Genomic DNA, 24,345 nt, shown 5'->3' on the forward strand with positions numbered 1-24,345 from the left:
CAATAAAAAACCAATAAATTTTTATGTGAAAACCCTGCGGAATTGGAGAAAAATGAAAACAAACTACCAACAGCAAAAACAAATGGTAATAAACTTGATTTTGAAGATGATAATGCAAGAATATTGCAGCTACTTGTTTCTTGTACCCTTTGCCACTGAGGTGGTCAAAGATAGCGCCATTTAAAAAACACTGCCCACTTAGACGAGACAGACAAAGTGAAGAACAAATCTCTGAACAGTTTGTTGATGTGCCCAGTATCTAAACCGGAAACGTAGAAAACTTTTATTGGCTACTACTAATATGAGATGATGTTTTGACAGATTGCAACGCGCATCTGGCAGTAACGATCATTGTTTGTTTGTTCGTTTTGCTTGTTACTCGCTTTACCGCTACATTTCAGTCGAACCCGCTCCCGTTCTCCGCTTGTGGTTGTTGCATTCCATAGATTCTGGGCCGAAAAAAAGAATAATGATCCAGTAGTAAACGTTGCAGCTGGGCCTAGCTGTTAATGCTGCAGCCTCATAATAAATTGAAGGTGGAGATGGCATGCAATGCGTACGTTTGTTTGTTGAGGTGCGTTCAAGCCCTGAGGCATTATCATTGTATAAATACGCAGAGCATTTGTTGATCGGCAATTAGTTTATTTGCAGAGTTTAAAGAGATAATTGCACAGCACGATTGCATTGCCTGGAATCATAAGCAAAATCTTCGAAGAGATTTGCATCGTTTAGTGTGAAACCTTACCTAGCGTTGTTCTATGTTCAACTGCAAATTAGCCTATTGAAATCGAGAGTTGAGCACAGGAAATTTGTCGAAATTGTCAACTGTTTGTTTGTAATCAGTTCGAGAAAAACAACAAATCGGAGTGAATGTAGTGAATACTCAAACGGAAAACAAAGTTTGTTTTGATTGCAATTTCTTGTGAATTATTTGAGAATTTTACGCTGAAACATGGGAACAATGGAGAAAATTCGATATCGGGTAAATTTGTCAACCAACTAACAAACAATAACTATAACTAAATATTTCTAAACAATGTAACATATAATATAAAATGTGTGATTGAAATTGTATTGTAGCCATGTACTTGAAATAAAACATGATCCCACCAATCCGAAAACTTGAATAATACCTAACAAACTTTCGGTACTTTGAAATCATTACCTTCAACTTTTATGTTCGTAACATTGAAAATATTAATAATACGAAAGCAGTAGCCGGCAAATTAAGAGATGTTTACTAAAATATTTTTTTTAAATTCTCGGGGCTTTGAAATACGTATACGTTAGGGTGGTTTTAAAAAATCGATGAAGGATTTTTTTCAGGCGGCACCCCCTAAAGTGCTTAGTTTTGTTAGATTTTAAGATTGCCAAAGTTTGAGCCCAATCGCAATATGTAAACACTTGACACTGTGGCCTCAAAGTTTCCATTCGCCAAAGGCGAATTTTCACGAAATTGCTCTAAAGGTCGCAATTATTGTCTAATCGATGAAAATATTTTGTCAGTTCATAGTCCTACAAAAAATTGTGAAAATCGGCTCGGATTTTAATATTAGCTATATATAGGGAGCAAGTTACCTAAAATTGGCAAAATATGCAATATGAAAATTTTACCAGATTTTCATAAATTTTTGTAGGATTCATTTCTTAGCCACATCAATGAAATTTTCTCATCGATTGGCCAATAAATGTGGTCTGTAGAGCGATTTCGTGAAAAGTCGCCTTTGGCCCTATACAAATTACTTGGAAACTTCGGGGCTCCGGTGACACGTATTAATACATCCCGATTGTGCTCAAACTTTGGCAATCTTAAAACCTAACAAAACTAGAGGGTGCCGCCTAAAAGATCCGACATTGATTTGTTCCTTTCAGTTAAAACCAGTCTAATATACATACATAAAGTCAATAGGAAATGGTTCAAGGCAAGACTCAGGCAAAATTAAGTGTGTTTTTTCCATGTAACTCCAAGAAATATTCGTCGTAGACCCCACTTGTGGTATACCAAAATTTTTTATATAGACGAGATAAAGCGATTTAGCGATGTGTGTCCGTCCGTCCATTAAAATTTGTAATCAAACTACAGGCCGCAAATATGGACCGATCGTAGCGAAATTTCGTGTAGAGGCCAGCTTCAGACCAGAATAGACACCTTTTGTAATGGTGATGATCGTGAAATATTTTGGGGTTGAAATGGATCAAAAACGACATTTTTATCCGATTTTGTGGCTGTTCTGAAGTTAGCAATATTATATACAGTCAGAGTCAAAAGAAATTTCGTCATGCCTTTATTTAGGATTTTTAACTTATTTTGATCCTATTCGAGTGTCTAAATAGTAAATCCACCAGTATTTTGGGGAAAACCGGTGATAATACCCCATTGCGACCAAATATGTGAAAATGGTTATGACAATAGAAAAATACATTTTTCCAAACTCTATTTGGTGAAAAATGTCAAACCTATGGAAAATTATGAACGAACTTATTAACGGTGAAAATGTTTTATACAGAATCAAACTTGATGGAGTGTCCTATAAATGTTCATCGGGTACCTGATAGCAGCAGGGTTCAAAGAAATACTTTGTATGGGATCAAAATAAGGTAAAAAGCCAAAATAAAGGCATATCAACCTAAAGAATTAAAAAACTACCCTACTTTTGGCAAAAGTGTAAACTTTCTTTTGACTCCTAAAATTTTGGGTTATTTTATCAATCTTCATTTATTTCATAATTAAGCTTATGCAAGGCCTAATATTTTCTGGATTTTAATTCACCACTAAACACTTAAAAACTGAATTTATATTTTATATTTATTATATTTCTATACCGGTGTAATTATGTTATTAACAACTTTTTGTGAGGTGTAAACTTTCTTTTGACTCGGACTGTACATGGATCTCTTAGTTTCGGTTGTGTGTTGTGTAACCATATTTAAGCTAGTGGTAGTACTTGTATTTTAATACTGAAAAATTTTTGAGCGAAGTAAGAGGTTTGGTCAAGGAAAATTCAAATAATTTTGAAAAATGATCGGGTAGTATTTAGCGGGTGAAATTGACCATTGACAATTATGGGAAAAATATCCAAATTTAATCTTTTCTTTTGTTTGAGAGATTGAAATCATTTGATTGTTTTTAAGTTTGGAGTATCACCCCAATGGCTTTAATTTATCATTACTTTCTATTACAGATACGAGTAGTAATGTTTTTTCAAAACGAACTAACAGAAAATTTACTGATCTCTACCAATATCAGTTCAGAACTGAATATCCAATTGATAATTCCCTTCGCCGCGAACATTTAAAGATTTCGGTTTTTCGCATCATTTCAAAAACTGAAAAGCCAATTGATAATTCCCTTCGCCGGGATGAAATCATGATATTGGTAGCGATCAGTAAAATTTTGCAACACTGTTTGTTCGTTTTGAAAACATTACTCTCTACAAGAGAAAGTAATGATGAAGTAAAGCCATTGGGGTAATACTCCAGACTTAAAAACAATCAAATTAAATTTGTTGTCCAAATTTAAAATTCTTGGTGCATATTACGAGCACGAAACTTGTAAAGCAACTCTTGACCTCTTCTTTGATGCAAATTATATCAATAATGAATGATCCAAAAATAAAAATTATTATATTATATTAAAAATAAATATAAGCACCGAAACGTCTCTAAAATCTCAAGGAGAGTAGAATTAAATTATAATTTAAGCTCAATGCTATGGAACTTTCTTTTTATTGCAGAGTTTTTTGGGTGAACTAACACCGTTAAAAATCGTGAACCAACTCTTTACCTCCCCCTTGATTCAAATTATATTAATGTAGCGGTAAGATAACGGAACTACTGTCTAACGTATAAGTGGGTTCCTTTATCGTTTGGGTTTTATAAAACGCTGGTGTAAAGAATTTGATGAACATACGTTTCGAAATGTTTGTTTGTTAGCCTTGTCCACCCAGTTCTTGAATATGAGTGCATACTATGGAGCCCTTATTACAAATTATACTCTGATAAAATTGAGTTGGTTCAAATTCAATTCCTTCTGTTTGCCCTGAGTGGTCTAGATTGGGACACGACCGTGTTACTCCCACCTTATGAAAGCCGTTTTATGTTAATTGATCTCCCTACTCTTGAAAAAAGAAGATTTACACCAAGAGCGCTATTTTTATTAAACTGTTACGAGGCTTAATAGCAGATATAAGATTTAATGTTCTCTCACGTATAACCCGGAATTTCTTGCCAATTAATTTGCCAACTGTGGAAACTAATTATGAAGGTAACAACCCATTACGTTCATTGTGTGATATATCTATATAATTAAAAATCAAATGTCGTTCGTTGGTAATGGCATCAGTTGAGAACGGCTGGACCGATTTCCATAATTCTTTCTGTAAAATGTGCGCCATAACCCGACTTGGGTTTTTATGCAAAGAAGATTTGACCACGCCCACTTTTTTCAATTTTCAATTGTTATCATTTCTACAGAAACTACTCAACCGATTTTCCTGAAATTGCCAGGGAATGTACAGGGATGTCCCCCGTTTAAAATAGGCTACAAATTTAGTTGAATTTCGGAAGGGGCGAGGAACTTCCCCTATACCCTATTTCTTTAAAAATGCTATATCTATATAAATAAAAATCACGACATTTGCAAAATTGCATATTTGCAAAAATTACGAATGTTGATGTTGGGTACCTTTCCCACGCCTTTCTTTAAAACGCTATATGTATAAGTCAAACTTATGATTTGGAGCCAAAATAAATATGTTATATCTAGAAAACTGATTACCACCTAATTTCATGCAATTTTTAAAAAATGTTCAGGATTGTCCCGTGGTCCAAAATGCTATATATTTGTAGACGAATTTCGGGGGCCTATTGTTTTCTAATCGCTATATTTGCTAAACTTATGAGTGCATAGGCTTGCAAATTGCGATGGTTGCACCCCCGATCAAGAATAACGATATATTTACAAATTTCCTTAAATGGTGAGGTTCAACGGTCCATTAGGCATGAAAAACTAAAACATATAAGTCTCAATAAGCGGGAAAATTAGACTTAAATTTTTCTTAAACTTTTATAATTGGATTGCTTTATTGTAAAAACGTGGGACGTGGACGATAATAAATCCTAAGCAGCAACAATGGCCACAAAATTCGACAAAGTACATAAGAGATAAGAGAGATAAATTTAAAATCCTCCTCGGTTTGAAAATGGACCGAAGAAGTGAAGTAGAAAATATCAATGGCCACAAAATTCGACAAAGTACATAAGAGATAAGAGAGATAAATTTAAAATCCTCCTCGGTTTGAAAATGGACCGAAGAAGTGAAGTAGAAAATATCAATTTTTTAATTGTCAAGCATAAAGTCCATAAAAAATGGTCAATAAAACTAATTACGAAGGTCCAGCAACGCGGACCGGCGTCTGCTAGTGTATATAATAACATTTATAATATGACATCTATAACAGAACCATTGCGTATTGAAAAAAATTAATGTAATCTTCAAAATTTTTAGTAATCTTCAAGTTTTTGTAAGCTACTTGAGCCTATTTAGAACCCTTCAGCTCGGCTCAAAACTGGAGCTCTGTTTAACGGCAATCTACAACTCTCTCAGCGGAAACAGTAGAATTCATCCTAAAGAGCCTTATATAATTTGTAGCCGATAGTACTATCCCACAACTAACCCCCCATTGACCGGTCAATGGTGTGTATGCACTCCCTACGTACGGCAGTACACCTAAAGGGGCTATTCCAAAACATCGACTTGGTCGGAACACGTAGATAACAACTACAAAATACCTGATATCGAATCGCTATTCCAATTTATCGTTATTCAAACTAACATTCAAATTATGTCGAAAACGTCAAAATACCAGTAATCGGGCGGTACCGTATATGGGGTATATGTAAAATGTTTTCTTACCTCTGGAAACACAAAATCCCAAATTTTTGGTGGTCAAATGGAACTAATACCATCAAATTTCCTTAAATTGGCACGTGGCGTTATTAGGAGGCTATACCAAAACGTGGACCTAAAGTGTTTAGTTTTGTTAGATTTTAAGACTGCCAAAGTTTGAGCACAATCAGAATATGTTAACACGTGTCACTGGGGCCTCTAAGTTTTCATGGGCCCTATATATAGCTAACATTAAAATCCTACCCGATTTTTAAAATTTTTTGTAGGGTTAATTGTTTAGTCAGATAAATTAACTGGTAAATATTTCTCATTGATTGGACAATAAATGTGGCCTTTAGAACAATTTCGTTAAAATTAACCTTTGGCCCCATACAAATTACTATTAAAACTTTGATGCCCCCGTGGCACGTGTTAACATATTCCGATTGTGCTCAAACTTTGGCAATCTTAAAATCTAACAAAACTGACCACTTTAGGGGTGTGCGTCTAAAAAGTCCGACATCGATTTCTTCCTTTTGGGTTTAAACCAGTCTAGTGGACCTATATAAACAATTTTTGTAGAAATGTTTTTTTAGCCTCTGGAAACACAAAATAAACAATCGATTTCACAAATTTTTTAAAGCGGCGACGCATCACGATCCTCTTTTTATGGTGGCTATACCCAAACGTGGACCTATGTAGGCCATTTTCAATACTAATGTTTTACAAACCTACAATACATTTCACCAAATTATATCCACCTACTTTAATCCGTTCGGGCGCTAGAGTGATTTTCACAGACGGACCTACAATGCAATATCGATGTGGAATTTCACGCTGATAAAAAATATATGGGGATTTCTGAGTGAAATCGAACACTTTTGAAAAAAAATGATTTTTGATTTCCTTTTTTTTTTGCAGAGATACTCACAACTTTTTAATATTGGTCCAAATAGAAAAAACCTTAATTTCTCGTAAGATTCGAGATAATTGACCAATGATTTTTGCATGTGAAAAAGGTAAGCCGAAGATTCGAATCCACACAACCACCACTATGTGACATGTTTCGTCTTTGGTAGAGGCTCATCAGACATATCGGCTGTGGAGCGACTTCGCTATCATCTAACTTTTCCTCAATTTGCAATTTGTCCTAATAACAAAATTTTCAAAATAAATAAAATCAGCTTGAGCCAGGCTGGGGTTCGAACCCAGTCCTTGAAAAACCCTGAAAAAAGTGTTGTCACGGCATGTTAGCGTTCAAAAAATAAAAAAATGATTTTTATACCCTCCACCATATGGAGGGTATAATTAAATTTGTCATTCCGTTTGTAACACATCGAAATATTCGTCGGAGACCCTATAAAGTATATATATTATTGATCAGCATAAAATTCTATGTCGATTTGACCATATCCGTCTGTCCGTCCGTCCGTCAGTCCGTCCGTCCGTCTGTCTGTCTGTTGAAATCAAGATACAGCTCGCAATTTTAAAGATAGAGAGTCAAAATTTGGTACAGAAGTTTTTATTACTTGCAGGATGGTTGGTATTGAAAATGGGATATATCGGTCCACGTTTTGATATAGCCCCCATAGAACGGTACCTCCCGATTTTCGGTGTTTTTAAGGTTTTAGCTTCATTATCCTACCAAAATGGCTGAAATTTGGTACGTAGTCTTCTTTAGGGGTATAAAACTTTCCCCCAGAAATTTGTCGGTATCGGTCCATGCCTTCATATAGCCCCCATAGAACGGTACCTCCCGATTTTCGGTATTTTGAACGTTGTGGCCTCAATATTCCACCGAAATGGCTGAAATTTGGTATTTAGACTTCGTTGGGGGTACTCAAACTTCCCCTTTAAATCTGTCGGTATAGGTCCACGCCTTCATATAGCACCCATGGAAAGGTACCTCCCGATTTTTCGTATTTTGAAGGTTGTGTCTTCAATATTCCACCAAAATGGCTAAAATTTGGTATTTAGTCTTCAATGTAATATAAAACTGTTCGCCAGAAATATGTCTGTACAGGTCCACGCTTTCATATTGTCCCATTTCTGAATAAAATTCGTCGGTATAGGTCCACGTTTCGAAATAGCCCCCATAGAACGGTACCTCCCGATTTTCGTAATACTGAAGATTGTGACGTCAATATCCAACCGAAATTGCTGAAATTCGTTATTTCGTCTTCCAAGAGTTATATAATCTTCCAGAGGAGCATTATCAGTATAGGTCCACGTCTTCCTATATCCCCATAGAAGCGTACTTCTTGATTTTCGGTGTTTTTTAAGTTTTAGCCACATTCTCTTACCGAAATATAGGAAATTTGGTATTTAGTCTTCTTTGAGCCTAAAAACTTTCAGTCAGAAATTGGTCGGTATAGATCGACGTTTTGAAATAGCCCTCATAGAATGGTACCTCACATTGTTTTACCGAAATTGCTGAAATTTAGTATTAAGTCTTCTTCATACACAAAAGGAAACTAATTATTCCATTTTATTTCAATACAACTTGTGGTGGAGGGTTTAACAAGTTCGGCCCGGCCGAACTTAACGCCGTTCTTACTTGTTTTCTATGTGAAGATTTTGAGATGTTGTGAGCATTTCCATGCACAAAGTTTTTATAGAATTCGACTTTTTCCAAGTGTGATATCTCCGCAACCGTTAGAAAAAAGATCTGAAAACTTATTGATATGTTCTGCTGAGAGCAGCATCAACTCATCAAAAACCACTTTTTTTAAAAGTGTTCGATTTCACTCAGAAACGTTTATATATATTTTGTGGGTTCTATAATGATTATATCATACTAATTGACAAACTTTATATACTCTCCATAGTATGTTGGAGAGTATAACAAGCTAACAAACTTTATGGCCGGGCTGAACTTTTTATACCATTCACCATGAAATATTCTCAACTAAAATAAAATATGTAATTAGTAGATAGCGGAATCCTATGCAAATAAATATATGGTTAGGATGGTCGTAAAGAAAATCTGATTAGACAGAAACTCGTTTTATCACAAAATAAAACGAATTAGGCCCAGAAATTTTTGCATATCGTGCATATTTTTACATATTTGCATAAAATGAGCATATGCAAAAATATATTCAAGGATTTGTGGTCTAAAAATGTGGTATTAAGTCTGCGTTAGGGGTATGAAACTTTACACCTGAAATTTGTCAGTATAGGTCCACGACTTCATATAGCACCCATTGAACGGTACCTCCAGATTTTCGGTATTTTGAAAGTTGTAGCCTCAATATCTCACCGAAATGACTGAAATTTGGTATAAAACTTTCCACCTGAAATTTCTCGATATAGGTTCACGTCTTCATATAGCCCCCATAGAACGGATTTCTGGTATTTTTAAGGTTGTGGCCTCAATATCCCTCCGACATTGCTGAAATTTGGTATTAAGTCTTCGTTGGAGGTAAAAAAACTTTCGACCTGAAATTTGTCGGTATAGGTTCACGTCTTCATATAGCCCCCATAGTACGGTACCTTCGGATTTCTGGTATTTAGAATGTTGTGGCCTCAATATCCCTCCGAAATGGATGTAATTTGGTATTAAGTCTTCCTGGGGGGTATACAACTTTCTACCTAAAATTTGTCGGTATAGGTTCACGTTTTCATATAGCCCCCGTAGTACGGTACCTCCCGATTTCTGGTATTTAGAAGGTTGTGGCCTCAATATCCCGCCAAATTGGCTGAAATTTGGTATTAAGTCTTCCTTGGGGGTAAAGAACTTTCCACCTAAAATTTTTCGGTTTAGGTTCAGGCCTTCATATAGCTGTTGAGGCTCTGGTTATAAATTTCTCTATTTTATTGACTTGTCTGAAAAGAATTTTAAACAGAAAAATTGTACATACAAACATTTTTGTACCCAATATTTAAATATTTGTTGCATAAGAAAATATGTAAAATGCATAAATTTTGCATATGCAAAAATTTTAATTTTAATTTTGCCTATGTCATATGTTTCGATTGCAATTTAATCAGAAACCAATAATATGCCCAGTCCCAAAATTTGACATGAATGGGACCAAAAATAGGGGTTGCATAAATTCCGCTGTCTAGTAATTAGTTGTCTTTCTATTATGAAAGTACCAAGGTTAAAATTGGTGGAGACTGGGAATCCTAATTAGCTATTACATCAAATTTGGTCTAACACGTAGATAAAAACGTCAAAATACCTGAAATCGGGCGGTTTCGTTAGATGGGAGCTATTTAAAAGGTTAGGCCTAAGTCCATAATTTTTGGTGTATAAGTTTCTTGACTACTTCGAAACCTTAATGCAAAATTGCATCCAAGTGAAGCCGAAAACGTCAACTGCAACTTTAAAATACCTGAAATTTGTGCCGAAAACGGCGATAAAAACTTCAAAATAACCCTTTGGGGGCGCTATACCAAAACTTGGGCCAATGCCTAAAATTTTTAGTGTTTTTTTTTTTTTTTTTTGTAAAAATGTTTTCTTTCCTCTGGAAACACAAAATCCCAAATTACAAATCACAATTCGGTTGTCAAATGAAACTAATACCTTCAATATTCCTTAAGGTGACGCTTCGCGTTATAAGGGGCGTTTTATGGGGGCTATTTCAAAACATGAAGCTATATAAATTTATTGGTAGAAATGTTTTTCAGCCTCTGAAAACAAAAAATACCAAATTCCAAACAATTGGAAATAGGGCTAATACCTTCACAATTTCTCCACGCTTAACGCGTCAATTTGTATGATGGCTATACCAAAACCTATATAGCCCATATTCAATACCAAAAGCTCTACGGACCTACAATACATTTCACTAAAATTGTATCCACCTACTTCAATTCGTTCGAACGCTAGAGTGATTTCAAAAAGAGGGGCAGATGGACATACATTGGATCTAAAATGATTATTTCGAGGAATTACAAACGGAATGGCAAACTTAATATACCCTCCATTATGTGGTGGTAAGCAAACCTTAAGTTCGACTGGACCGAACATTTTATACCCTCCACCACGAGTTGTATTGAAGTAAAGTGCAACAATTAGTTTCCTTTCACTTATGAAAGTACTAAGCTCTTCCGCAACTTCAATACTTATTCCCAGGAGAAGTTATATATGCTAACAGAAGAATATCCCATTTTTAAAGAGGATTTAATACCAATGAGACACAGTTATTCCATTTGAACGATGTGTACACACATTTAAAATGCGTCAAATCGAGAAGTTCATAATGGGTATACACTCCACGTCAGTATAATAAAACACCTATATTTCTGTTAATGTTCGCTTATTTATCTCAAAGCGAATGAATCCATGTTTTTAATTTTGTACAGATTTACCGCCTGCCTGTTCATGTATGTCGCACGGAAACCAGTACGAAAGGAAAACAGTCACTCACTTCCGTCTAAAAATGCGTTCATGTATTTCGCAAACTATCGTGTGACTGTCGTTAGGTATCCTATGCGAAATACTACCCAGTTGTTCGGGTAACTAGGGAATAACTAGTAATTTTGCTGGCTACTGGTAAACACCCCTAGTTACCACCCAATCTACTCGCAATGATATAGACTGGTGAATTTAACATGGGGATGTCATAGGAAGGGGTCTATTGTCCCCTCACTGCATTACCAGTAACCACCTAATTCGATAGTCATTTGAAAGGCAATTGTCCCCTCACTGCATTCGATAGTCATGTGAAAGGCAATTGTTTCCTCAGTGCATTACCAGTAACCAGTCAATCCGGTGGCAAGAAATGTGGTTGTAATCAGAATACCAGTTTAAACAACACAATTATAACAGTTAATCTGTATATTTCGAATATGCGCTAACCACGCTTTATTTAATTACATATATACATAAAGGACATACATATATTTTAAAGGACAATTTAATGTTAATCTTTAAATTCCTTGATATTGAAACTTATGCGTGAATCTTTGATACTGGGACTTATGTTGCTTGTGTTTATTTGGTCCTGGGAATGTGCATCTCAAGTGTGCTTCAGATAATTCAGATGTACCTGAAATAAAATGCATAAAAGTTGATTGAGATAATTAAAAAAATGTATTGTCCCAAAAATTATCTATACTTACCAAATATTCTTCTAAAAATATTCATCCTTTCTTTAATTTAGCCCAATAACATGTTTGTTGCATCTTTATTTAACAGTAAGTTTTTGCACATCAAACGCACCAAAAAACTTTTTTTAAATTCAGAATAAAAAATAAATTGTATACAAAATCGCAATACATGTATTTGTTTTCAAAAAGAGAAATAATGTTGAAAAGAGATTACAGGAGAGAAACATTGTCGATTACACTATCCATCGGTAGTCTATAAAATAGTCAATATACAACCCCATACCAAAAGTAACAGTTTTCCGAACTTTACGGTATGTATTAAATTTTTGTTTTCCATGGCTTTCAAGGGTTTTCCCAATACTTTTTGAAGTCCATTGTGATAGGGCAACATAACTTTAGTCTCATCAGAAAATATAACACCATCCCAATACTAAAGATGGCGTGAAAAGTTGTCTATAACAAGTCGGAATAGTTTCTATATATTGTGATAGGAGGGCAATGGTTTTTACCTAGTCTCTCGTGATGAGTGTTTGTTATTATGTACCACTTTTCTGACCTTTCCATGTGTCACACTTACTCCAAAATCATTTTTAATTAGAAAAAGCTATTTTCTGGTGCTGCTTTGGGCTATTTCGTTAATTTCTTTAATCATTCTACAGCCAATTCGTGAGCTTACTATTTTGGACCTGCCCTGTATCGCCCTCAGTTTGAACCTGGCTTCTTTCTCGGTGCGGTATATGATGTTGTATACACTTCTTAGCTTACGAGAGGTGATTTTAGGGATTTCTCTTTGGGATTTGCCATTATTATAATTGGAATAGACAAAATGTAGCATATTTTCCGAAACCGTTGACCTGACTTCCTCTTTTTCTGAATATACCGTCTATGTTCCACACACAAAAATTAATTTATGATCAAAAATTATGGATCTACATGTCCACATACCATTAAAATCTTAAAAATCCTTAAATGCAAAAAATCGCGGGGAAACTCCTCGATTTTATTGCACGTTTATTCATTTTGCAATTATTTAGTTGACACCACAAAAAACAGGTACCTATCCTTTTTGCCCGTTGTTTTTGTTATTTCCAACCGATTTCTGGATTTATTGGCTTGATGTTGTCATTAACAGGTTAATCAACAGATATTTACAAAAAGCCCAACATTATTGAAACAATTTCTTGTAGTAATTCCTAATTAAAAGTCTAAATTCTTAAAAATTCATCGTTTGCAATAATATAGTTGACTAACTGTATACATACAAGCATTGGAATATGTGTGATTTGTTTTGTTTGAAAAATAAAATGTGTCGGTATTTTGAATTATTTTATTTTATTGATTTCTTCAAAATAATGAATGAAACCGCCATTAAAACGTATCTATAAAATGTTTATTTTGTTTCAAGATTGTGTTGCATAAATTTGTTTTAAGATTTTCGGTGTTATTCGCGAGTTTACGTTCTACTCGGCAGCTACAAAGCAAGTGAGTGATTTTGACATTCTCGTTCTATAAGAGACAGTCCTTTCGAAATACATAAACCCAAATTTAATGGAAGAGTGTACGTTTACGTGTTATTTCGTATGGCTTGTCGGTCGCATAGATTTTCGTTTCGAAGGCGTTTACATGAACAGAAAATGATTTTTTCCACTTCCGAAGCGCAAAAAACCTTTCGGTCGACATACATGAACAGGCTGTTAAAGTCTATGATGTTTCGTATCAAACACAGAAAAAATGTTTTTCTAGCTTTTAGCGAAATGATTTTCTGATAATTTTTCCGATAGTACTATGAAAACTAGGTATTTATTTTTGTTCATCAGCTTAGGACAATCATGTTATTTTCACATCAAGGCCCGGACCCCATTTTGAAAGTAAACAATAGGGTTATGACTTTTTTACAACCTCATATCCCTGTATCATAGCGTGATGAGTTTTGCCATAAGATTACATAAAATCTTAATTATAATGTGATTCGGTGAAAAAACCTCACGCACAAAATGATTTTAAAATTTGAATTTATCAAAATTATGGACAATTTTTTGAAGTCACTGAAAACAGATATATAATTGAAAATAAACTTTAGAGCCACATGAGATAATTAAAATGACATAAAATTTATTTCTCACTATTTTTCTTCAATTCTGAGAATCGTAAAAATGTCGTAAACACTTTTATTCAAAAATATAATTTTTTAACTAAAAACAAAAAAAATAAAATTTTTTCAAAGTGACTTTTTTAATATTTGAATGAAATAAACGTTATTATAGTTATTAGTAGGCTTATATTTATTCATTCGTGCAACAAAAAATAATTTTTTGAAAAAAATTTTTTTTCATTTCATATATTTTTTCAAAAAATTATTTTTTTAAAATCGATTTGTGCGTGAACTTTTTTTATATTTCAATGGAATAAACGATAGCACAGTGATTAATAGGCAAAAGTTCATTCATCCCTGCTACAGGAAATCATTTTTGAGAAAAAATGTCAAAAAGTTATAACCCTAGTAAACAATGCATTGGATTGATAAGGTTGTACTGTCAAAACCAAAATATTTTTGATTTTTATCCTGGCGGATCCTGTGAGGACATGTAAAATACTTTAAAATTTACGAATAATAATACAAATGGTGTCCTGCACTCCCACATTGTATTGGTCGCATAAGAATGTGGTTACTAACTCTGTTCAACATTTTTAAGGTAATTCTGTGCAAACAATTTGAGCTGAGGATTTTTTAAAAGTACAGACCTGAGCGACAAAAACCCCACTTGGGTTTTGTTGTGTCAGATCTAGCTTGGAATTTATGGCCCCCTATAAACATGGTTAAATATTGACTTTTTAAAGCTATTCTGGACTATACCTCTTAAAAATATGTGAATCTTCATCTCACATTTGTAGATAAGGGCAAGAACAAAATATTTGTAGAAATAGTGAACTCGAAAAACATGATTTATTGCCTTAAATTTTATATAATATCCACAATTTCCATAATTTGTATACATTTCGCACCATATACATTTAGCATCGAAGCCGTTAATTTTTTCTTAATGGTTTCTTTTGGAATCAACGAACGCATAGCAGTGGGGGAGATTTGGTTTTGTTTGCAAATAAAGTTGCTCGAGTTTAGGTAGTGTCAAAGAAATTCTCGATCAGAGTGTTTCTTTGCGCACGTATCTATTTGAGCGAGCAACTGACACTTGGGTATAAAAAGTTTCTTGTTGAAAAACAAGAAACAAGGGAACTGATGAAGATCTGTGGCGAGATCTGAAACTATAGTCTTTCCTGCCTTACCCCTTGGTAAACATCACCAATTTTTTCTCACTAATAAATTAAAGTTGTTTTAATAAAATATTAAAACAACGATTATGGGATTAAGCCTAACTATTTTGAAAAACAATATATAAATTAATATAAATATTGGCTGGAATGTTATACACAACTCTTCAGAACATGCCATTGTTGTAAAATGCCTTTATCACGTTGTTTTTAGTATATTTTTCAACGACGATTTAATAAATATGTCAATAATGTGGTGAAATCGAAATGCCAGAATAAACTGTTGGTGTGAACTGTGTTTGAAATACGTGTTGTAAAAGATATCATGCAAAATACCGCTGAAACAGCATGAAGTAAGCATTTTAGAGCTTCAGAATGTTCCAAAGAACTTTATTAGGAAGATTTTTGCAAAGGGTTATTTGGTTCAACTCCCAAAAGTTTCGCTGATACTGACCAAAATTTCAGAAATTATGTAAAATATTCTATATTTTATCGATTTTAGTGCCCTATATGGAGTTTTTCTTATGTGATCTGTTCAAAAGATAAATTAAAGATAAATAGATAGATAAGATAAATAAAACATTCAGTTTACGCGTTTAAAAAACGTACACTTAAATCTTCATAAATTATTGACAACTTTCTATCGAATTCAATTCAAAACTTAAATTCTTTCATGCCAAAAATAAGCCATGGCTATATTTGGCAGTACTGAAAAATATAGCCTAGGCTTTTTGCCTATTCGAACTTGTAATAAATTTTCTTTTTCCACTGTGCCATTTACTTTGCAGTTTATTGCCGCATTGGTGCTAACAATAGCTTTGTTGCTAAAAACATGTCAGTCTCAACAAAATACTCTCTTCAATCAATCACCGTTTCAACGACAAACACCGAATTTCCAGCGCCAACAATTACGACAGCGCCAGCAATTACAGCTGCAACAACCGCAGCAGCAATCGCCCTTTCCCGTAAACCCCCTAGCACCGGGTATTAACCCCCTGCAGCCTATATCGCCACTCCTCCCCCAGGTATGCATAAAACCACAAAATGAGAAAATAAAACTTTAATCTCTCTATATTGCTAATCGTTTTAGAACATTTATCGTAATTACAACCAGAACTTTGTACCAATAACGGCATATCAAAATGAACTGAACTATGATGGGAGTTTTCAATATGGCTATGCAGCTGGTGACGGCACAACAGCTCAAGCTCAGGGCTATGTAAAGAATTTGGGCTTAGGTGAGGCGGTAGAGGCTCAAGTAGTTCAAGGCTCCTATTCGTACACTTCACCGGAGGGAACACCGATTACAGTGCGCTATATTGCCGATGAAAATGGTATGCATTTGAGATATTTGTATTTCTTTTATATTTACTCACCACTACATTTATTTTATAGGATTCCGTGCCGAGGGTGCTCACATACCAACACCTCCGCCCATACCAGATGCCATTGCCAAATCCTTGCAATTCATAGCAAGCAGTCAACCCTATCAAGACGGCATAAGTCCAAATCTTAATCCATATCAAACTCCCTTTCGACAATTTTCAAATGTACTGAGACCGGGACAAAATCAGCTAACGCCACTACAATTACAACAGCAACAACGTTTCTTGCAACAACAACAGAATACCGGACAATATCAACCAGATTCACAATTTGGTTATCCACAAACAACGCTACAATCTGGTTCAAATCAGTTTCAGTCCACACCACAAGGCGGATCACAGGGAAACTTTTTACAGCAACAAAATCTCCAACAACAACAGCAACAACACTTAAATAAACAGCAGCAACAAGGAGATCAACAACAACAACAACAGCAGCAACAACAACAATTGTCCACACAGGAACTAAGAGCAAGACCTAATCAACTAGTAAATCCTTTTGGCTACAATAATCCTTACCGGCGATTTAAAAAGTCTACCGCAAAACAATCAACAACAACAGATTGAATCGCTTGGTGATCGGACCCCATGAATCATATTGACTTGTATGTATGTATGTCTGTTGAAATGTTTGTGCCCCTATCTATTGATGACAACTGACAGCAATAAAAATGTGTTGTTTGTGTTTTTTAAGTTAAGTTTTCTCCAATATCATTGTTAATAATAATTTGATTATCATTAACTTCATCAGTATTATTATCATTAAGTATCGCATCAATCGCATGAAAATACATGCAACAAAAATCCAAAAACTTGTTGTTTAATTTATATATGTACGTATTAAAGCATATCTTTAGGCGGTTGATGAACGCACAAGGTGACTCGTACAATTTAATGATAATGGCATGCCGATTCACACTAAGTACATATGTTTGGTGTGAAACTGAAATAAATTAACGCATAGCATGGACTAACTAAATATTTAGTTAGTCTATGATTAACGCAAAGGGACTATTTCGTCACTAGATGTCGCTAATAACGCAAGATTTATTAACTTAATCAAGGCATGACCTTAGAAGTTATGTTATAGGCGAAGAAATATACACAATGTTTCCTTCAATGGGCGGAAGTAGGTAAGTGAAAGGGAAAAACTCAAATATTTCAAAAACGATTTCCACGGTGCTCTTGAACCAACTTTAAATCGAAGGTGCTTACACCTGGGAAGTTTTTTGCGGATTCTGAAACTACAATGTTCATAGATGAGAAAAATCAATAAACCAAGAAAATCACCGGAGAGCTTTTTTAAATAAATCAGAATTCAAGTTGTCAATTTTAGGGGTTTTTTATGTTTCACGATTTTGCTTGGAAACCGTAAGTCCTATCAAAATGGGATTGGAGAAAATATTGTAGCTGTGAAATTCTCTACACGATTGACCTTTATGATATTTTCGTAGGTTTTACCATTTTTGAGATATAGAAGTTCAAATTGGGACCGTCATTGTCAGTCAGTCAGGACCGTCCCTTATAAAACAATGTCATGTACGGTGCGCCTTAATTAACTTTAAATAAAAACCGCTTACACCTGAGAAGTTTTTGCGGATTCTGAAACAGCAATGTTCATAGATGGTAAAATTCGAAAAACAAGAAAAAAACGCTGGAGAGATTTTTAAATAAATCGCGTCAAAGTTCACATTTTTAGGTTTATTTAAGATTTTCGCAATTTTTCTTGGAAACCGCAAGTCCTATCGAAATGGGGCTAAAGAAAAGTTTGTAGTTGTGAAAATTCTCCAGAGGATTGATCGTTATGATCTGTTCCTAGGTTTTACCATTTTTGAGATATAGAAGTTCATGCCACATTTTTAAGTTTTTTAGGTTTTCACGAAATGGGACTAGAGAAAATCTTATAGCTGTGAAAATTCTCTATAAGATTGGTTTTCGTTATTTCTTTCCTAGGTTGTACCATTTTTGAGATATATGAGTTGAAATTGGGAAATTGCAGTCATGACCTTGTTTTATATGAAGACGATACCGTCAGTAAATTGTCAAAATTTGAACTTCTATATCTCAAAAATGGTAAAACCTACGAAAACTTCATAAAGGACAATCTTGTAGAGAATTTTCACTGTTATTTCTTTAGTGCCATATTGATAGGTCCTAAAAATGTGAGCTTTGACCGCGATTTATTTAAAAAGAGCTCCGGCGATTTTTTGTTTTTTTTTTTTTTGATTTTTTTTTTTCATATATGATCATTGCAATTTTAGAATCTAGAAAAACTTCCCAGGTGTAAGCACCTTCCATTTAAATTTGGTTTATACCTTCAGTATTTATGCTATATAATTTGTATAATATAATATATAACTATAATTTGGCATTTAAGGGTCGAAGTGGTTAAAAAACATCTACACCAAAAATTGTGGACATATTTCCAAGTTTTGGAATAGTGTCAATTTTAGTTTTTATACCCTCAGCATTTATGCTAACGAGGGTAATATTTTGTTTAAATTTAGTTTAGCCATATCGGAAAAATTGTGCGCACGATAACTCTTGGAAGGAATGACCGATTTGGTCCATACTTTGTACATCCTAATATATCTACCAGGTATAGAGCAGGTTCGAATATGGCCTATATTTATCCACTCCTTCGGGTAACCCCCACACAAAATTTCGGATAAATTCACTTTAAGACCTGCTCCCGAATCAATTTGATTTTTGTTGAAGCAATTTGCATTCAATTACGACAATAAAAGCTTTTTCAGGGGCAAATCCATACTTCTTGTGTGGTTAAGGGTCTGTTCGAGGATCCTGTGGAAAATTTTACGGAAGGGTACTAGTGGCCCTGTTTACAGCGATATTATTTTTTAGGCAAGTATGGTACAAAAGCCCTATCTATCGATATCCCCCGCAAATTTTTGATCTTTAATCTATATTTTTGTCGGTTCATACTCTCAAAATTTTGGAAACCCCAATAAATACATACGATTTTTTTGGGCTCAGGGTATATCTCTGTCGGACGACTGATACTTTTTTACTTGTTTCTATTCTCATGGTGTGCCTTAACCAAATTTAAATGGAAGGTGCTTACACCTGGGAAATTTTTGCAGATTCTGAAACTACAATGCTCATAGATGAGAAATATCAAGAAACAAAAAAAAATCGCCGGAGGGATTTTCAAATAGATTTCCATTTATTTTTTCACGATTTTGCTTGGAAACCGCGAGTCCTATGTAAATGGGCCTAAAGAAAATATAGCTGTAAAAATTCTCCACAAGATTGACCTTTATGATATTTTCGTAGGTTTTACCGTTTTTGAGATATAGAAGTTCAAATTGAGCCAATGCACTGACTGTATCGCCTCCTTATGAAACAATGTCATGCTCAGTGCGCCTTAACTAACTTTTGATGAAAACCGCTTACACTTGGGAAGATTTCGCGGATTCTGAAACAGCAATGTTCATAGATAAGAAAAATAAAAAAACAGAAAAAATCGCCGGAGGGATTTTTAAAAATTAAATTTAATTATAATCTATATGGGGATTTCTGAGTGAAATCGGACACTTTTTCAAGATAAGGTTTTTGATTTCCTTCAATTATTGATGTGGTGATGCTGCTCATTAGCAAAACATTTTAGTATATTTTCAGATTTTTTGTTTGACTAACGGTTCTAGAGATTTCGCGCCTTGAAAAAGACAAATTTTGTAAAAACTACATGCAAAGAAATACTCATAACTAGACATCGGATTTTTGCATATTTTTTATTTCTCATCCGATTGGACTCAAACTGTTTACTTAGATTAGATTTTAGATAGATTTAAGATTAAGATTGCCAATTGAGCACCATTGGAATAAGTTAACATGTGCTACTGGAGCCTCGAAGTTATGAAAATCTCGTCTCTCTCGGCGACCCATATCTGTGGAACGATTAAAGCTATTTGCCCGTATTATGCATTAAATTAAAGGCCATTTTGTTAATTTTATATTCAAAAACAAAATGCGTAAGTATTACTGAATTCGAGATAGAAAGCCAGTGTTCCGATTAACGTGACTACGTACGCCTCAGGGCGAAAATGGAGCCTATCTGGGTATAGCCGACTACTTGGAGAACGCATTGTTTTAGTTGTTCGTCCTTTGTAACTAATTGGTTGTAATCTGAGGTGAGCTCGACTCGGAGTTAATGTGACTTTTTTACGAATTCCGAACAGTTGTTCTTTTGTAAGTTTGGGTCGAATATTTCCGGAGAAGTTTCCATCTTCTCTTTGTTAAGATTTTTGTCGTCATTTTACTCTTTACGGTGTTTTGCACTGTCAGATCAAACAATGCCAAGCCAACAAGTTCAGGACTAAGATACCACAGGTGATTTATCATTTTTATACCCTCCACCATAGTATGGAGGGTATATTAAGTTTGTTTTTCCGTTTGTAACGCATTGAAATACTCATTTGCGACCCTATAAAGTATATATATTCTTGATCAGGGTAAAATTCTAAGTCGATCTTTGCACGTCCGTCCGCCCGTCCGTCCGTCTGTGGTAATCACTCTAGCATCCACAAAAATGAAGATAGAACGCTGAAATTTTGGGAAAATGCGTCTTTTGTTTGCAGGCAGTGTAGTGTCCAACTGGATATGGTGTTAATTTTGAATAAAAACTGTTTTTATTTTCTTACACACCGAGAACTCATGAGGATAAAGGACTGCGGGAGCCTTTGTTCTGCTAGCAGCCAGTCGTGTGGGGAGGTTCGGTCCTTTTTCCGCATAAATCTGTATCCACTACACATAATTATTATAGACTCCCTTTTTAGTTTCTTGACGTTAACTATTGACTCTAAATGGACCAGGATGACTATTACAAAAATACCCCAAAATATAGTCATATTGAAAATGTTCTAAAATAATATAAAAATACCATTATCTTTTCTTATGGAGATTCATTTCCACGGATGTAATTGTGGATAAGTGCCTCAATACCCTCGCCTGCCAATGTTCTGTAAGCACAAAAGAATTATACCAGAACCCCTAACATACTTACGCATTCTTTCTTCTTCACATCACTCGGCTCGAAAACATAAAGCTAGTCTTTCACAAAGCCATCCTTTGGCATACAAAATTCATTTTATTCAGAGCATTACTTATATTCAATAAAATATATGTATAATAAAACATAAATAATCAATAATAGTACATTTTAAAGAATGACTATAATATACAAAAATTGTGCATCTTCGGTCCTTAAAGGGTTAATGTTTTAAAAATATCTTTTCTGCTCCATAAGTAAAGTAATACGCTTATGCGAAGCAGAGATAAAAATAAACAATCATATGATGATTGTAGTTACAAATTTACGTGTTTATATCTGTACATACATATATTAAGGTACTGAAATGTTTTGTTTCTATTCCTCTTTGTTAAAACAACCTGTATTGAGAGATCACAATTAAATGAGAATTGAGTTATTTCCAACTGTTATACACCTTTGAAATATTCACCTCCAGTGAGAGGGCACTGTCATTTTTATTGTGAGATCTCATTACATGTTTTAATTTTTAATTCAATGTAAGAGCAAGTAATAAAGAGACATATACGAAATATCAAGCAAAATCAGCTGTTTTGACTTACCACCAACATCACCATTTGAAGAAGGCCTCCTGCAGTTTGTGACTGATGGCTGCTGCTACAAAAAAAATAAAATGCTAGGAACTGCTCTTACAAAAGTTAAAAAATTCTCTGAATAGATTCCTCTCGAATTCTAATATACTCAAATAAAAAAAAAGATAACTTAGGTAATGTAATGATAACAGGAATACTTATAATGATGTTGCCCGGAATATATGTTCAGTAGAGAAGTGACGGTCCAAAGGGAATCACTGGGATGTATGTGGAGCTTGCAACATATTGTCTACTTCAATTCGACGTCAATTACGACTGCATTTTGCATCTAAATTTATGATGTATCTCATGGATAGGTTTATGTGTAATTTGTTGCAGGTTGTTTAGATTACTCCAGATGTTAAATTATGACGTTCTTGGAAGTTTACGTGTGATTTCATGCCTCATCAATTGGGAAATTATTCGTAATCAGTGTTACATCAATACGTATCCTTCTATATATCCATGGTAGTTTGAAGTTGAGACGTATTAAGCGATCATTTTATGACATATTTTGAATGCTTTTGTGGTCACTTTGCTATGCGGATTTCAATCATGTAAACAATCAAAGTGATCTTGGAGTATGTTGGAAAACCATGACTGAGCTTAATGTTCCAATTTAATGGGGAAAAAAGTCATCACGCTACCCGTTGGGCAGCGTGAATTCTGTTCGTCTATACTGATGGTATAAGTGCTTTGCAGTATCGATTTGGCTTCAATTTTCACTAGCAAATATGCTAACCTTCGTAATAGCAAAATATGTATGCACCAATTTTATCAAAGAATATGTGATTTCACAAAAATTGATGGAATTTCACTTGAAATATATAGGATTCATGTATGGCAAACTGATTTCTTTATAAACTTGAAACGATGTTAACACTTTGGAAGATTGAACAGAAAGGAAGTTCTTGTATGAACGTTCTCAACTTGATGTATTGGATATCTTAAAAAATGACAATTGCCAAAACGTAGAATTTTAATAGGAAATGTTGCCACATTTGGTGTATTAGTGTGCATCGTTGCAACAATAAGTATTAACAAATCTGAATCATGATTATGCTCAGTAGTATTGAAAATCGGTGATATTTATTTGAATTGAGCTACCCTCGAGATATTTATTTAAAATTTAGCATTTTTCTGAATGATTTTATCTTTGATTATTTTCTTGTTTTTCATCCGACATGTTTGCCAAACAGCTACGTTAAATGTCCGTTTAGTTTGGAAACGAACCATTTACGCTCAGTATCTGTGGACTAAGTCACCACAGAACCAGAACACAAGATCAAAATATAATTACAAAAACATTTTACATCTTCCTTCTCACTAACTAACTGTCAATATTTTATGACCTCTTATCAGCTATTTCGTAAACATTCAGATAAATATTACTAGCATGCATAATTTATCAATGAATATTATTTTGTTTTTTAACAAATTTCGGTAAATTTAACCAGTGAAATATAATGAAAGAAAGTGAATTTCATGCAAGAATAATTTTACCAATAGCAAAGAAATTAATATATCCGAAGATAGTGCCCAAACAAAATCTGTAACATGTTGATGAAGATTGCCAAACATAATGATGATAAAAAAGCAAACCAGTCTACAGAACAACAACAACTCCAAACGAATCCCAAGGGCACTGCTAACAATTGGTAAACATTGGTGACAATTTAAAGGTAATATTTAACATCATTAACTTTAGTGTGTCGATGAATTATAGGGAATTTTGATATGTAGAATTGTTCGTGTTTATAAAAATGTGAACGTCCGCCACAAAACCGAGTAATTCGCCCAATTTTGGGAGCGAATTAATAGGACAAAAAGGACGATTATGTTCGTATGTCCTTCGCGTGGAACGTGCCTATAAGTTTGCCATTTAAATCTTCAAGCACATAATAATGGCTTCCCATTTTCTCTCTTACCTTAGCTTTCAGAAACAAGGGAGCTAATTTCGAATTAAAATGTTTTTCCATATTGGATTGTGAGAAGTTGCGGCGATACACTTCTTGCCCAACGGAAAACGTCTGTTGGCGTGTACGCAAGTTATAATATTGTTGGTTCTTTTCAAAAGCAGATTTTATGTGTTTGACCAAATCT

General features: G+C 34.3%; 1 protein-coding gene across 1 annotated transcript; it reads left to right on the forward strand.

The window, feature by feature from the left end:
- Positions 1-554: 554 nt before the first annotated feature.
- Positions 555-17,414, forward strand: LOC141404820 (uncharacterized). Its single transcript, XM_073988542.1, has 4 exons — positions 555-982; positions 16,006-16,242; positions 16,308-16,551; positions 16,613-17,414. The coding sequence occupies exons 1-4, from the start codon at positions 953-955 to the stop codon at positions 17,167-17,169; spliced, it is 1,068 nt and encodes a 355-aa protein (XP_073844643.1). The 5' UTR covers positions 555-952; the 3' UTR covers positions 17,170-17,414.
- The last annotated feature ends 6,931 nt before the right edge of the window (positions 17,415-24,345 follow it).

This window comes from Musca autumnalis, unplaced genomic scaffold, assembly GCF_047663935.1.
Source record: "Musca autumnalis isolate F117 unplaced genomic scaffold, ASM4766393v1 scaffold_5, whole genome shotgun sequence".
Classification (NCBI taxonomy): Eukaryota; Metazoa; Arthropoda; class Insecta; order Diptera; family Muscidae; genus Musca; species Musca autumnalis.